Here is a 17303-nt window from a genome sequence, read left to right on the forward strand (position 1 = left end):
AACTGGATTTGGCTTCCAATTCAAAGGCGGAATGTGAAAGTCGGCTGCATGTCTTGTCGAGCAACATGATTAAAATGTATGGGCCCGTCTTAGTGATGTGGTGAGGTGATGGTTTGGCCAGACAAACAGAGGGATATTCTGCACCATCATTAGAAACCAAACTCCGGAAGAAGCACTTAATCTGGTAGATTTGACTTGACTTTAGGAAACTTTTGGTTCATTTGGTCTTGTTTTGTTTTTTTTGTGGACTTGAGCCCTACACGTATTTGTTTCGTGTTTACGGTGTGCTAATGACTCCATATATTTTTGACTATAGATACTGCGGCCAAAGGGTTTGTTCAACCTGCGTGGTGTGCATACGTACATGAGAGAGACAGACAGACTGACAATCCGTGGGTTTGTGAAAGTATAACTGGACTGTAAACAAAACAAAACAAGTAATAATAATGAGACAAGATATTTTTATCACTGTTCTATTTGCCTACTGTATCTGCAAAGGCAAACAGCACATGTGTCTGGTGTGTCTGGTTTGCATGTAAATGCTGCCCTTTGCCACGTTTGTGCTACATTTAAAGTTTTATGCAGTGATCAGTAGAAACTGTAAATCTCAAGAGGAGCTCTGTTCCAGTAACTCGTGGCTCATTGTTTAATCGTGTAACTCAGACGACTACTCCACATTTCCACAAGGATCTAAAGTTCTAAACCATGCCGTTTGCATGGGTATTTATAGTCGAGGTGCATAACTGAATACATATGAATCATACTAACTTTGCGGTGTTAGATGTATTTTTTTCTTTGGGAAATTCTTTCTGTGTAAGATTTCCGCTGAGGTGTTTCTGTATCTCGTTGCGTAATTTCTCTCTGCTGCGTTCACACCAGCAGCTACAACCGGCTACCATTACTTTTCAGTGGAAGCTGACGATACAAAGATACATCCAACTTTTGCAGCTGCTATAAAAGCTATACGACAGCTACAAAGCTACAAAATAGTTTCAATATCAGCTACAGTACAAAGATACAGGGCTGCAAAAATATGCTGTGTAGCTTTGTATCTTTTGTATCAGTGTGAACGCTGCACTAGACTTACAGGATAAGATCACCACACGTTGCACCGCGACGCATTGTGAGCTTATCTGCTTTCTCCTCTTCCCTTCTTCCCACCTCCCTTCTTTCCTCCGCCTCCTCAACACGTCCATTCATTCATTCATTCATTCATTCATTCATTCATCCGCTCTCTCCTCCGTGTACAGCTGACCAACCTGACGGAGATTCATGACCAGATCAGTGGGATGGCTCGCTGTCCCTACAATCCGCTCCACAACTCCACGGCCCTCATCACCTCCAACGGGGAGCTGTACGCCGCCACCGCCATGGACTTCTCTGGGCGCGACCCGGCCATCTACCGCAGCCTGGGCGGGATGCCCCCACTCCGCACTGCCCAGTACAACTCCAAGTGGCTCAACGGTAAGGGGCCTTGAACTTCTGGGCAGAGACATACCGTATTAATGTAGACAGTTCGTACGTGAGTGGACTGCTACCAAGGTGTTAGATGTTACAGATAAATGCTGGAATATACAGTCAACTTGTGGCTAAGCACAGTGATTGTACCTACTTTACAGTGTAGAAGAGAGGTAATGGTGGATCTCTTGTAATTGCCTTTTTTTCCTTTACTCTAGACCAAAAGATTGCACAAGCAATAACACAGTGATTGGAAAATTGTGATTTTTTTTTTTCCACTTCATTGTTTGAAAAACTATTTAGCCTCTAATGTGCATCTTGGCCAGTTCAACCCATGTCCTGCCTGTAAAAAAGTATTGATTGAACAGTTTTAGTTGGCTGAGTCTACTCTACAGAGTGGGTCAAACGCTATATTGTCATTGAAAGACTATTATCTGAGTCACATTTCAATTGAAAACATAAATTAAAAGTCATCCCCCTTATGCTGCTATGCAGAAACCTCAGAGAAAAGCTTAATAACAAATATTTTATAGGGAATTGATTTCCTTTCCCCCCTGTGCTGCTGTCTAAAGTTGCAGGGGTGGGATGTATGGGTGAGCGGTTGGAGAATCATGATGGGAAAATCCTCTTTAATTTAAAAGTGAATTACATCACTGTCAGTGAGAGTTAAGTGCGGTTTAGATCCAATAATGTCATACATAAAGATGAACACCTTTGCGATGATGATGTCGCGTGGGTCGCCTGTTTTAGATGGAGGCGAGGGCTATTACACTGCACCTTGTTTTGGTCATTTCTCATCCTAACCTTTACGTTTGGACAATGACAAATGAGTTTTCTTATTACCACACAAAGCCATTCATAACGCGCCCCGCGGTTATTAATACCGATCACCCACAGTATGTGCACACACATACTGACCTGACGAAGATCGATTAAGATCGAAACGTTGTCGTTCTTTTCAATAAAGTAATCCTTTAACAAAATAATGGTGTGCGGCCAGTGCGGGCCTTACCTCCTTCCATGTGGGCTGTACACACCCACTCACACTGTGTGTCAATCAGTCATAACTCGTACTCATTCCTGCATTCTCCTCTATCTCTCTCCACCCCCCTGGCTATTACACCACCTCTCTGCTCTCCTCTCTCTCTGCCAGCAGAGCCCAACTTTGTCTCCTCCTATGACATCGGCAACTTCACGTACTTTTTCTTCCGGGAGAATGCGGTGGAGCACGACTGCGGTCGGACTGTGTTCTCCCGTGCGGGGCGCGTCTGCAAGAACGACATCGGCGGACGCTTCCTGCTGGAGGACACGTGGACCACGTTCATGAAGGCCCGGCTAAACTGCTCCCGGCCGGGAGAGATCCCCTTCGGCTACAACGAGCTGCAGGGCACCTTCTACCTGCCCGAGCTGGAGCTGCTCTACGGCATCTTCACCACCAATGTGTGAGTGTTGAGGAGTGATGGATTCATCTGTCAATGCTGATTAGCCTGGGTGCCTGATGGAGGGGAAAGGAACTGGTTGGAATAACGTGTTCCTTCCACGCGCTACGTCCGACCAGGGAAACTCCCCCCCCTGTCAGTTGAAAAGACTCCTCATGTATTGAAAGGAAGCATGAGGTCAGCCCGTTGCTCTCCCCAGGTTGGTAGAGGGAGTGTAGCGCCTAGGATTACAATAGACAATTGACACTGGGTGAAAAAATTGTACAAAAATCGTAAAAAAGAAAAAGAAAAAAAAGGCTGATTAACCACATGAATCATGAATCAAGTCTGCAAAAAAATAGCCACAGTAATTAATCTCAAATCTTAAAGTCACTTCTTCAGTGACTGGGGTTTAGTTGGTGCATGGTTTAGTTGGGCCGATATCTGGCATTTTCAGATAATGGGCATCAGCTGATGCCCACGCTCATGAATATAACCGGTATATAGGTACCGGTATCTGCATTAGAATAGAATAGAGAAAAGAACAGTCCCCGTTCCTTGGTGTGTGTTTTTGTATTTGCACAATTCACACATTGTCCTCTCTGCATTTACCCATCCTATAACTAATAGGAGCAGTGAGCCCAGGGAGCAATTATGGGTTAAGAGTTTTGTTCGGAGACACACATCGACACATTGCTGGCCTGGCCTGGAATCGAACCGGGTACAATAGCTACAATAGCTAATAGACACATTTCTTTTTTTTTAATTCATGAAAAGTTTTTTTTTTTCTTTTTACAGTTTACTTTTTAGATGACTTTTAGACATTTCTTTACATACTGTATAAAATAATAAGTAGTTCAGAGTGCAGATCTACATACTGTAAGTGGATCCAGAAAATACCCTTTTTTGTTTCTGTATTTATGTGAATAATACATTAGTGTTAAATAAATGTTCATTGGAACCTAAAACAAAAGATGCTGCAGGGTGCTACTGTGTGCACTAACATTGTTTATTTATGTAAGTTCACACATTTCCGCTCTCTCTCAACTGTTGATAAATGTTGTTGTTAAGTGCACTAAAACAGAATTTATGTTTCATTCATCAGTAATTTTTCTTTTGCAAAGTTTAGTTTGGACATTTATTTAGTTGCGACTTTAATGTCCACCATGAGGCAATTTGTTGTGCGGCATATACATTTAAACCGTGATTGCTCATTCAGTGGCAGGAATGAGCAGGCACTTAAATTCACGCATCCATCATAATGATAATTGCATGTTGTGTGGGAGTTATATAATGCACGCACGCACACACGCACACACACACACACACAAACAGGGTTTACATAACATGTATTATCATTGTCGAGCAAGATAACTGTCTCCATATTTCAACTTTTATTGTGTGTGTGTGTGTGTGTGTATGTTTTTTATAATGCAATGATATATTGGAGGCAGAGACGTCACCCCCAGTATATCCTTATATATTCCTCCTTCTCACACACACACACACACACACACACACACACACACACACACACACACACACACACACACACACACACACACACACACACACACACACACACCATGCGCACAGTCCATTATTAAAAGCTGTGTAATCTATTCTTTATGGTCAATGGCTTCACATTGCTGAAAAATAAGTCTTTTGAAGGGTACTGTAAACGTTTCTCCGTCCGGGCACCCAGTTTAATGAGCAGCTGCACAGGATTATAATTCACGTAGCCCGAGTCTCACAGTTTGACTTGAGAGTTAATATTCCCATACTTTACTTTCTTATTGGAGGGAGGAGACGGCACTTGTTGAAAGTGACAGTTTGAAAAGTCAAAGCTGTATTTCAGCGCAGAGATCTGCACCCAGACAAGCAGAACATCTTGATTATTACCCAGTGATGTCAATAATTTATATTTGACTGCAGGCTCCAGTTTGTATTGTCGCATTAGAACAATGTAATGGGCTCCATTTTCGTCTGATCTTTCTAAATACACTGTTTTGGGATTTAGCAGTGGGGAAGGGGTGTTCCCCCACTAAAGTTGGTATTTTGGTTACCTGTCTAAATCCCTAAAACACCTCCGTTACCCGTTATATTATGCATAGGTGTGGTTTGGGCGTGGTTTAGACCAATCACCATTAGTCCACGTGCCATTGCCTTTAAGAGATCCCTTATCCGTTGCCCGTTAGTGTTATATTGCTTCATAGCCTTACAGTCTATAGCCCATGGAAGAGTGTTGCGTTGCTGCCTTGAAGTCTCACTTGTGCTGCACCCCCCCTCCCCCCTCGTGCCGTTCTTTTCTTTTCCTCCACACGCACAGAGCCAAGAACACTCGTCTTTTCATTGAGTCACAAGTCTCTCAAATCTTGCTCATTTAAAAAAATTCAAAGTACTATGTATGAAGCGAAAAGGAAAGTTCGGTCTAGATAAACCCCATTTGCTGCTATGGGGTGATGAACTGAAGAGCAAATGGAATCGTGCACGCTGCACAATGCCTGGCTGCTGACACTTCTTTGACTATACAATTATATAAACACAAGGAGGTAGCAGGCAAGGCTTCTTCTGCTGATTATGTGAAAATTACAAAGAGATGCATGCATAGGAGAATAAGGAGAGATGACGCAGCCTGCACTACGCGGACATCTCCATTGAGGTGCAAATACCGGTGTCTGCAAAATAAATAGCGGGTGACACTGGACGAAAATACCATTAAGGGACAGAGAAAGCTCCTATATTCGTAATGTTTGGGCAGCGGCTGAACAGGCCATGTTGCAGGTAAAGGCAGCGACGAAATTGGAGCCCAATGTCTTCTGTCATTTTTCAAGTGATTTTCAGTAATAAAAGAAAACAGCATTAATAATTCGATGTGTTTGCAGTTGTGCATGTGTAGGTTGCTCCTATGTATTTTGTGAACATCTTTTCATAATCTTTTCTACTTTTCTCATGTTGTTCACTACAGGAACAGCATTGCTGCATCTGCAGTGTGTGCCTTCAACCTCAGTGCCATTCAGCAGGTCTTCACCGGACCATTCAAGTACCAAGAGAACTCCCGCTCAGCCTGGCTGCCCTTCCCCAACCCCAACCCAGATTTCCAGGTAACAATGACTAAAAAAAAACAACTTTTTTCTACTCAGGCTTATGTGAACAGCTCAGTGTTTAAATTGCTTGATTCAATATTTAGATATTTGATATTCAATTTTAGCTGCCCCACCCCCGTCCTATACAAAACCATTGTAACTTCAAACTCCATTATGAACATGATATCCATCCATCTTCAACCGCTTATCTGTACTCGGGTCGTGGCAACAGCTCCGCCAGAGAGCTCCAGATTTCCCTTGCTGAACAACATTAGTAACTTCCTCCTGGTGGATCCCGAGATGTTCCAAGGCCAGTGAGTTGATGTAATCGCTCCATCTCATCCTTGGTCTTCCCGGGGGTGGACGTGCCTCGAGGTCCTCCTTAGGGAGACTCGGGAAGCATCCTAACCAGATGCCCGAAACACCTAAGCTGGCTCCTTTCCAGGCGAAGAAGTGACTCTACTCTTTCGGTCATGACAACTTCATGACTATAGGTGAGAGTAGGAACAAAGATTACTCTGTAAACAGAGAGCTTTTTCCTTCTGGCTCAGCTCTCTAATAATTCTTTTGGAAAAGAATAAGGAGGAGGAGGAGAAGGAGGAGGAGGAGGAGGAGGAGGCGAAACAAATCAAAGCAAATTATAAAAAATAAATGAAACAGCCAGTCACCAGAAGGTGAAGGCCCCCTAGCCCACCTACCCACAAACCCAATTGACTGACTTCTATGTAAACCAAAATTCATTAGCCCCCGCTCTAAATAGCCAGCCCTCCATAGTCCACTCAGTCACAATTCTCTGGAGCCGTCACTGCATGTGATTACAGCAGCAATAGCCCCTATTTCATAATCATGCATCATGATTTCAATCACCTGTGTGATTCCCATAGCTCAATGTTCCTCCACTCGCAGCTGATTCTAATTATGGAGACAGGCTGCTGCAACACTGTTCTGAATGAAATTCAGGATGACGGACTGACAGTGCATTACAAACGTCAATTTGTCCCGACATTGTGTTATATTTAAATCGATCACATAAGGCCCGAGGGGATGGGCGGGGGACACAACTGTTTTACAAGATAAAAATAGCAACAAAAAAAAGCCATTTCAGCTGGACTTTTTTGGAGACTTTTTCCTACATCTTTAGTGAACTGCATTAAAGAAAAACCCTACGGCATGTAAGAAAAGACATATAGCTCCGTGCCGAGGGAGGCCATGTGCTGGTCTGAGTTTAACGGTCTTATTGGATCTGTATCTCGGATGCTTATAGTTATTCAGGCACTCAGGCGCACAAATTACTGCATTACTGGTTAAATTTTTACGCTCAGAGTTGAATTTACACTCAAGGTTTTCCTATGTGTGGGACGTAACCCAGGGCCAACTCGCTCACTCAAAAGCCAACCAACCACTGTGTGTGCGTGACGATATATACCTCTTTATGAGTTCTCCACCTAATACATTTTTTCTTCATTTAAACCAAATACTTGTGTTTAATGTTTTGTGGCTCAAAGTGAATACAGTAATTACATAAACATTTTATTTAAATCATGCAAGATCAAAGAATAGACCTAACAATCTAAGTGGGTAGAGTTTTGGGATAAAAAAAGGAATGCAAGCTGCTATTTTGTTGTAATGAGACACATTAGAGGCAAGAGATGTATTGCCAACTGGACTTTAAACGGATAGTTCAGATTTTTTTAATTTAAGCTGTATGAATTATTTGCCTAATATAGTGTTTGTGACTGTATTAATTGATTGCTTTGAGTCCCGTGGTGGGAGTTCTGCTCTGGTTTTGGTCAATATTAAGTAGTTCCGGTCATTTTGTGGGGGCCATAGGGGCCCATGCATTAAAAGTAAATCCAAAACAGTGATTCTTTTCAGATATTTACAGTTAAGTGATTGGCATTCCATATGTAAAACACAACATTCTTCAACAAGCTCTAAGAGTTGGAGGGAATTTGGGTGGAAGAATTTGATAAGTTTTTTTTATTACACCAAAAATCAAAAGCAAACAAATGAGAGAGCAGCAATATTGCTGGAGACAGTGTGGGTGTTGGAGTGCCAATCACTCCCATATATTTGGGCTGTGTGAGAAGGTGCAGGCATTTTGGGACTGTGTATGCGATATAACATCATTCTTGACCCCCTGTTGTTTATACCTTGGACTGACAGATCAGAGGGCATAATAGGACATGAGGACTTGTACCTGTTCAGAATATTGCTAATAGCAGCTAAGAAAGCCATCACGAGGAGATGGTTGAAAGCAGACCCTCCTAGAGAGGAGCACTGGATGGAAATTATTGAAGAAATATATCTCATGACTCAGGACAAAGGCGGAGCTATTTGAAAAACGTTGGGAAAAATGGCATCTATACAAGAGTGGATAGTGTGTATCCCCCCCCCCCCCCTTTTTGTATAGCTTTTTGTCCAAAAATTTATCCACAAAACTAACAAAACATAACATAACATAACTAACATAACTAAACATTTGTATTGTTGACCTATTTCTAAAATATTAGTGCAACTTTCGTTCATTTTTGACCCCCCTCATCACATGGAACTATGTTTTTTGTGTCCATATCATTACGCCCAAAAACTAGTTCCATGTGATTTAGGGGTCAAAGTTGCGCTAATATTTCAGAAATAGGTCAACAATACAAATGTTAGTTCGTTTTGTGAATTAATTTACTTTTACTGCTTGGCCCCAGTGCCCCCCCACTACTTAATATTGACCAAAACCAGAGCAGAACTCCCACCACGGGACTCGAGCAATCAATTAATACAGTTGCAACCACTATATTAATGGCAAGTATTTCCAAAAAAATCACATTTTGGGCCCTATCTTGCATCAGAGACACTAAATCCGTAATTTGGGAATGAATTTGAACACTTGCTGCTGTGCGTGGTTGGTGCCTAAAGAGAGTCACCGCAGTATCGCAGCAGCCTCTTTCCCACCACTAATGTCTTCCTCCCTTCAATAAGCCCTTCCTCTGCTCATGGAGGACTGGGGCGTTAATGACCGCTCGTTACTAAAACCTAGTCATTTTACTATGGCACGTGTCATTGGAACATCCTATAGCCCGGTCCTATGGGCTGTATAGTATCTCCTAATAATTGCAAGTGGCACTTTATGTTCGTTGTCTTTCCCCCATAGGGGCCAAAAAAAGGAGCGCTGTGACGCCTCAGCGCGATTTGAGGCTCTGCTCCATATGGATATTTTATTATGAGAAGTACTAGCTCTCCATGCCATGGTGGCAGGCTCAGGAGATAGAGAGAGGAGAGGGTGGGAGGGACGTGGGTGTAATCCACACAACGTTCTGTGTGTGTGTGTGTGTGTGTGTGTGTGTGTGTGTGTGTGTGTGTGTGTGTGTGTGTGTGTGTGTCTGCGTGTCTGATTGAATTCCCTCTGGGGTCTGGCTGCCAGCGGGGGTGACACACATGGCTACACACATGTTCCCTATCATGGACCCCTCGATCATGTTACCAACAGCTCAGTGGGGTTATGAGCGCGTGCAGCGCGCACTGCCGGCCAAGCTCTTACCCATGCAGTATCTGCAAAGACATGAGAAATGCTCACGCACGGAAGGTGTCAGCTTTCCCAGTTTATGAAAAAGAAAACAGAAAGAATACCATATTCACACACCTTTGTCAGCATATAACGTCAAGCTGGGTGGAAAAGAAAAAAATTTCCTCTATCTGGTCAGAGCGGGCCACAGCAGTTTTTTGTGTGTTCAGCATACCGTGGGCGCACTACAGCAGGTTCAGACGGCTTTCATAGCGCTGTGTTCCATGGGGATAAACTGGTATTTGCTGTCTCCACTCTATCCTCTCTCTTCTTTCTCTCTACCTTGGCTCAGTCAGGATTGCTGCTGCTCCTCAGCCACTGCTGGACAGTTTATCTAGGTTTCTGTGACATCTTCATCAAGCATTTGTCAATGTTGAAGAGGATTAGATTTAACCCATTCTGACCGGGCACCCATTTTGGTGTCAGCATCATGTTATGCTTTAGCTATTTAAAAATAGCAGATCTACAAGCTCATATCGCGCCACCGAGTGGCGCGATACGAGCTTGTAGGTCTGCTATTTTTGAAAAATCGAAGAGCGACTGACATTTTTAGAATCTGATCTCAGGTCAGAATGGGTTCATTAGACCAGTGTGTGTCCAGTGGAAACCTCGTGTGAATCTGATCTCGGGTCAGAATGGGTTAAGAGCGTTGGATTTATGGCGAGTGCCGTTGATGTAAAATGGCCTGACCACGTATTCAGCCCTTCACACATGGACAGACACACGCGCATGCACGCGCGCACACACACACGCACACACACACACACACAACGTATGGTTGCACGCTTTCCAGAGGCCTGCAACCATAAAGGCTACCAGCCATGTGCGGAACCACACACACAAATACACCCACACATCATGTGGGAGAGCTACAGCTTCCTGCCAAGCAGGGATAATTATGCCTGTGAGTCCATCACTCAACTCACACCGTCCATTGATTGAGAGCTTCAATCCCTGTCTGTCTGGAAGAAAAACCTCCCCATTCAATTAAACTCTATGGATTGATCCAGCCGGGCTTATTCGGGCTATGAATCATGTTCTCTGTGCATTAGGACCTAATACCGTCACTGTGTAGTATAGGGTTTCTGTCACACTGTAATGGGTTACTGTAAAAGGCACTTGTGTAGGTGATCTCCGTATTGTATGTAGGGATATATGTTAATTCAAACCGTTTTAACCGTGTCCAGGCAGGCAAGTGAGGCAACAGAGTAAGCTAACATGCTAAGTGAACAAGCTTGCTATTAACGGCACTCGCACTTGAGCTCCATATTGTATGAAGGGGTATATGTTAATTTAAACTTTGGACCGCGTCCAGGCAGGCAACAGTGTAAGCTAACATGCTAAGTGAACACGCCTGCTATTAAAGGCACTCGTGAGTCGTGGGTGAGCTCCATATTGTATGAAGGGATATATGTTAATTTAAACTTTGAACCACGTCCAGGCAGGCAACAGTGTAAGGTAACATACTGTGAGGGCTATAGGGAAAGCTCTGCCAACAACCCACGTTCCCGGGGAGCATAATGTGCGTTCATAATATATTCCTCCCATTTGCCATGTGCCCTCGGCTCGTAGCAGTTGTACCTCCTTCCATTTACTATGAATTACGCTTTAAAAACCAAAAGCCTGAAATCATTTGATGTTGAAACATCTGACAGCCTTCAGTATTGAAATTCAAACTGATTCCTTGTATTATTATTATTATTATTGTAATGTTTTTATGAGAGTGTGTTCTACTGCAGGCTGCGCCTTGCGTATACTAGTGTCAGACAGCAGTGGCATTGCACTGCAATGCTGATGATGAAGGAGACAGCTGAGCATCATACGGGCCCCGGGCCAAATAATGTTTCTGTCCCTCACCTTGACTCGCCTGCGACAATCACACATCAATCACTCATAATGTTCACGGACGCCACGGGCCACCATCTGAGCCTCATCACGCTGTCTGTCACACAGTCATGTGTGGATGCTGAGACACACACACACACACACACACACACACACACACATAGTTTCAAATCGAAACCCAGTACAAATTGTTTTCGATAGGCTCACGCCAAACATGCCTCTGCATAAGAAGGAGACAAAACGCAGCTCTGGTCGCTGTGTTCGGTCACAGTAAAGTGCAGCTCACACATATAAATAAACACATGCATAAGAGCACCCAAGGGTAAGCACACATGTGCACGCACATCCGAGTCACATTTCCCTGTCCTTTGGGGTTTTAATGTCCCATCTCCTGTTATAGCGAGGGCACTGATCCGTCGCCCATCCCCGAAGGGGAAACCTTCCGTGATTCTCATGTGTCAGCCTTTGGAAGGCCAGCCATTGATTTGGATAAAGTGTCTGTGCTGTTGCTAGGCACTGAAGCCTAGCCATCCATCCATCCGTCCCTCTGCAAACCTGAGGCCCTGCTCAAGAGAGCACATGGTTATACAGTATGCTACTGTACACAAAACATGTAAAACAAAAAGGTAGGGGAAACGGTTTACAATTTATACAGCAGCCATTTTGCTGTAACGTGCCAGGGGACTGGGAAACCCCACCAGATTGTCAGGCAATAACCCCCAGCATAAACAACCAATTTGGAAGAACACCTGGAAGAACACCCCACCAGCTGAGTTTACCATCCAATCAGCTTGGTAAAAGGAATGGGAGTCCGCAGCCCTGTACACACATATCAAGCGAACATACTGTGTTCCATCCGTGTTTCATGGCCGCCTCAATGCTTTTCCAATGGAAGTCACATGGTTTGACCAAACACTTTTGTGTTTAGTCAACTTCTCCAGAGAGGAAGATCACATTGCCCACATTATTGAGCTGCTGGGACCCCTTCCAACCCAATTTGCACTCTCAGCAAGAAATTCCAAATTATATTTAAACCGTAAAGGACAATTGCGTCACATCGAAAAGCTACTAGCCCATTTCCTTGAAATGGGGTAGTAGCCATATGGACTGTAAAAAATATGGACAAAGCGTTCCCCGGGTCTAACATGAACGTAAAATGAAGCCTGAAATTCCTTGCACTCTAATGCACTGTAAGTCGCCATCCTTCTTGATCCGTTCTGGTCCAGCTGGCCATTGGCTGGCCCAGACAACGAGGCGGGACCCGATTTCAAAAGAGGCTTCACGAAATATCTGGCTGACTGCCCCCCTGGTAGTAGCCCAAGCCCACTGTGTGCTTGTGGCGAATTTAAGCTTAATGCTCTGTTGAAGCTATCCTCATCCACCCAGAACTACATCCATGCGGTTGGGTTGGTATAAAATAAAGAAATGACAGGGTATTTTTATCCATTTACCACTCACCTTGGTGAAGAAGGGTAAGGCAATATATTCACCTTACTAGAAAGAATGGATGACTGAGGTTTTTCTTCTTAAATAACATGGCCATGTCCTACCAAAATAATCCCATTACCCCCGCAGTATTTGTGAGTTCTCCACCACATTGTCATTCATAGTTTACACACGCACGCACGCGCGCGCACACACACACACACACACACACACACACACACACACACACACACACACACACACACACACACTTTAAATGGCTTTTGTGTTATAATTTTACTGTGTAAAACACTTTGAATTGCCTTTATGTATGAACTGTGCTATACAAATACATTTGTCTCCTGAGACCAGGAAAATATTACTTCAATGTTTCTGAAAGCTTGAAAGCAATCATATTTCACTTAGTCGTACAAATTTTGCAAAAGGCTGCTGGAATGAAAATGAAAGATCGTAGGAGATGCTTGATGAAAGCAAGATAATCTGGATGGACGAATGGAAGGATTATAAAATTAGGTTTCTCCCCGTGTTTTATTAATGTTGTTACGCCATTCTCCTCTACTGTAATTCATTTTTATTTATTTTTTGCATTCGGAAAGTACATTTTATTACGATAGTAGTACTACTATCTATCGTAAACTATATCATTGTGAGAATTATAATAATGAACCTCTGAAAGGATATTTTCAGCTGATTTAAAAGTTGAAGAAACATGGAACAACTAGAACTGCACTCTGTCGAGTGCATACTTGCTTGTTGCACACTAGTAGGCCATAAATGGCCAACTAGTGTGCAAGCAGAGAGCGCAAGTACTTTCGACCGCTACAAACTGTCAACCAATTACATATACATATACTATGTATATGTATATGTAATTTGTCCGTCCCAGCCAACCCGACACTTTTTATGCGTATGCACCGTCCCAGCAAATTGTGCCTGATACGGCAGTGGTGCCAGATTACATACATGTATACACAGGAGCATTACCTTTAATCCTCCCAACACTAAAACATATCGTCATTACGTCACCATCGAAAACCAATTACTAGCTAGTCATACATATGTATATGTAATTTGTAAGTTGATTAGCGGTATACTGTGGTTACTTTGCGCCAAAAACCGTCCCAGCCAACCCGCCACTTTTGATGCGTATGAAAATAAAACAGCAAATTGTGCCTGATTTGCTGGGACCAGATTACATACATGACCATATTTCTTACGTCATCATTGAGAGCTAGTCATACATATGTATATGTAATTTGTAAGTTGATTAGCGGTATACTGTGGTTACTTTGCGCCAAAAAACGTCCCAGCCAACCCGCCACTTTTGATGTGTATGCAAATAAAACAGCAAATTTGTGCCTGATTTTCTGGGACCAGATTACATACATGACCATATTTCTTACATCATCATTGAGAGCTAGTCATACATATACACACCATGTACTCTGGTCCCAGCAAACCAGGCACAATTTGCTATTTTATTTTACAGATTATATATATAGTATATGTATGACTAGCTCTCAATGATGACGTAAGAAATATGGTCATGTATGTAATCTGGTCCCAGCAAATCAGGCACAAATTTGCTGTTTTATTTGCATACGCATCAAAAGTGGCGGGTTGGCTGGGACGGTGCATACGGACCGGGCGAAAATATTACTTGCGCACTCTGCTTGCACAAGTAATCACCAGTCAAACAAACAAGGAGTGTGCATATAAATTAGATCTGACATTTAAAATACAAATATTTTAACCATTCATACAGGCCATGTGTTTGTACATCACCCTCACCGTATTACAGTACATTATGAAGAAAGCAAGTATAGGTGGCAAGGAAACTGACGATAATTGCGCCTCCCACACTTGAGTTGCTCTTTCAATCATTTCATCCCTCAATACATCCTAGATGTCTTGTCATACTACTGACTTCAGATCAGTAAAGGAATACTCTACTGTTCTTCAAACATACTGTATCTCCATGTCTTTATAACATTCATTACGCAAAGGGATAAGAGACACCGCACCGATCCCGGCAGGATGATTAAATACAGAGGCGAAGCCGAGGTGTTTAAGTATATCCTTGCTTACGGCAAGTGTTGCACTGGGGGAGACACAGTCACCTCGGAAAACAAGGAAGTGTTGATCAAATACAATACATTTTTGGTTCCTGCATTGTGTAATGTAATTCTTGGAAAGATCACACGATGGGAACTATGCACAAAAAGGAATTTCACCCACTTTTTTTCTTTACTTTTAAATTGTGACATGGCTGTCATGTTGGATACGGCACAAAATCAAGTAGCACAGATTGATATGAGCAGGTGATCTGAGCCTTTGATTAGACAGCGGTCTGTTATTTAGTTCATCGGTCATTATCAAGAAATAACACACCGCTGAATTCAGTGATTGACCAATCAGAATCAAGCATTCAACCAAGCTGTGTAATAAATGGGGATATCAGTCAGCACTTTCTGTGCAGGAAGCAGAAAATCGAAAATCACCAAGATTATCTGCACGGTAATCTCTCAAGACAGATCTGCAATTTGCAATGAAAATCTGTCAGCATGATTGCTGGATAGTTGGATAGTTGGATATCCTATAAGCTAGGGTGCAGGCCCTATAGCAGGAAGCAAGCTGAACGTTTGCATAAAGGGGCAAAGCCAAGCCTGATTTCCTGTTACTCAGGCATTCAAACAAGCTTGCCCCCAGACTCTTCTGGGCAGCTATAGGGCGAGTTTGTGTCCAGTAGATTGATTCTTTACCTTCCAAATAATGTCTCTGCAGTGCGGCACCATTGACTACGGCTCCTACGTGAACCTCACTGAGAGGAACCTGCAGGACGCTCAGAAGTTCCTGCTCATGCATGAGGTGGTCCAGCCTGTGGTGCCCGTGCCATACTTCATGGAGGACAACATCCGCTTCACGCACGTGGCCGTGGACGTGGTGCAGGGCAAAGACGGGGTCTTCCACATCATATATCTGGCTACTGGTAGGTTGTGTGCGTGTGTGCGCGTGTGTGTGCGTGTGTGTGTGTGTGTGCAGAGGACATGAATGATGTGACGACGACGAAACAGATGACACTACTGTCACCTGTAGTGACCACCAGTCACCATCGGTGTCACCAAATCTACCATAAAGAACATTGATATTGTGATATGTGGGCCTTGTGTGCGTGCGTCCTGCCATTTATGTGCGGCTATGTGACTTTTTTAAGTCCTTGAACTGGGGGCACGGTGGCACAGTTGGTAGTGCTGTCGCCTCACAGCTAGAAGGTCCTGGGTTCGATTCCCGCTCGGGACGCTGTGGGTGCTGGCGGCGTGTTTCCTCCTTCGCGTCATCAGTGCCCATACCCGAGTCGGGGTTGGCGAAAGGGCCTTTCTCTGTGGAGTTTGCATGTTCTCCCCTTGTCCCCTAGGGTAGGTACCCTCACAAAAAACGTGCAGTAATCCTGGTCTCTAAACTGCCTCCCCCTGGCCAGCCGGGGCGCCTGATGGAGGGGAAAGGAACTGGTTGGAATAACGTGTTCCTTCCACACGCAACGTCCAACCAGGGAAACTCCCCCCTGTCAGGTGTAAAGGAGCAACTTGGACACTCAGGCATGAAGGAAGCATGAGTTCAAGTCCATTGCTTTCCCCATGTCCCCATTATATGGGGACTAGGTTGGCGGAGGGTGTGTAGAGCCCAGGATCACATTAGATAATTGACACAGGAGTGAAAAATGGGTTACAAAATCGTGGGATAAAAATTATAAGAGGTTAAGACCTTGAACTCTGCTCTGGGGACAAGGAGGGAATAGAGCAGTGTCAGGAAAGGAAATTAATTCAATATATCTGTAACCCTGAGGAGACTTCAAAGTCCTGACACTAATGTGATTGCTCTTTACTGCACCTCCATGTGTCTCCCATATGCACTGGAAACACACAGACATGCACACACCATATAACACCCACATGCATATGCAAACCACATTGACACGCACGCACGCACGCATGCACGCACACACACACACACACACACACACACACACACACAGCTACACACTCTCGCCCCCGATATACACGCCCACAGTCAAACTATACACACGCAGACTCATCAGACCACATATCACTCACACTCAGTCCCTTGCCAAGAGATTGTAAACACCATGAAATTGCAACCAGTCGTCTGTCAAAAGAAGACATGCCCGTAATGAATAACACATACGTAGAATATGCACACTGCCAAACAGACGTTAAAGAAATGACAGCTACACTTTGACTTGCAATGCACACACACAAGATCCCATCTGAACTCCCAAGGTATACGTAGCAGCCCACTGGCTGATCAGCAGACTGGCCCAATATGCTGAATTTAGATTAGTTCAGTAGGCACATGTTCCTTCTGATGACAGTTATAGCAGAGAGATTGTGCCTTTTCCTGGTTTGATTGAGTGGGCATATCAAATTCAGAGCAGCAAAGCACCACGCGTTAGTGCCGTGCGACATTGCAAGA

At 43.8% G+C, this 17303-nt stretch overlaps 1 protein-coding gene across 2 annotated transcripts in view; it reads left to right on the forward strand.

Moving 5' to 3' along the window:
• sema5a (sema domain, seven thrombospondin repeats (type 1 and type 1-like), transmembrane domain (TM) and short cytoplasmic domain, (semaphorin) 5A) overlaps positions 1–17303 on the forward strand; it is a 187480-nt gene that overhangs the window by 97746 nt on the left and 72431 nt on the right. For both annotated transcript variants that reach the window (XM_083778497.1, XM_083778496.1), the window contains exons 7-10: positions 1251–1464; positions 2615–2900; positions 5845–5980; positions 15597–15801. In XM_083778497.1, coding sequence (XP_083634623.1) covers positions 1251–1464; positions 2615–2900; positions 5845–5980; positions 15597–15801 — 841 coding nt within the window. The remainder of the gene's footprint in view (positions 1–1250; positions 1465–2614; positions 2901–5844; positions 5981–15596; positions 15802–17303) is intronic.

The sequence above is a fragment of the Protomyctophum parallelum genome (genome assembly GCF_964188405.1).
Source record: "Protomyctophum parallelum genome assembly, chromosome: 12".
In the NCBI taxonomy this organism is placed as follows: Eukaryota; Metazoa; Chordata; class Actinopteri; order Myctophiformes; family Myctophidae; genus Protomyctophum; species Protomyctophum parallelum.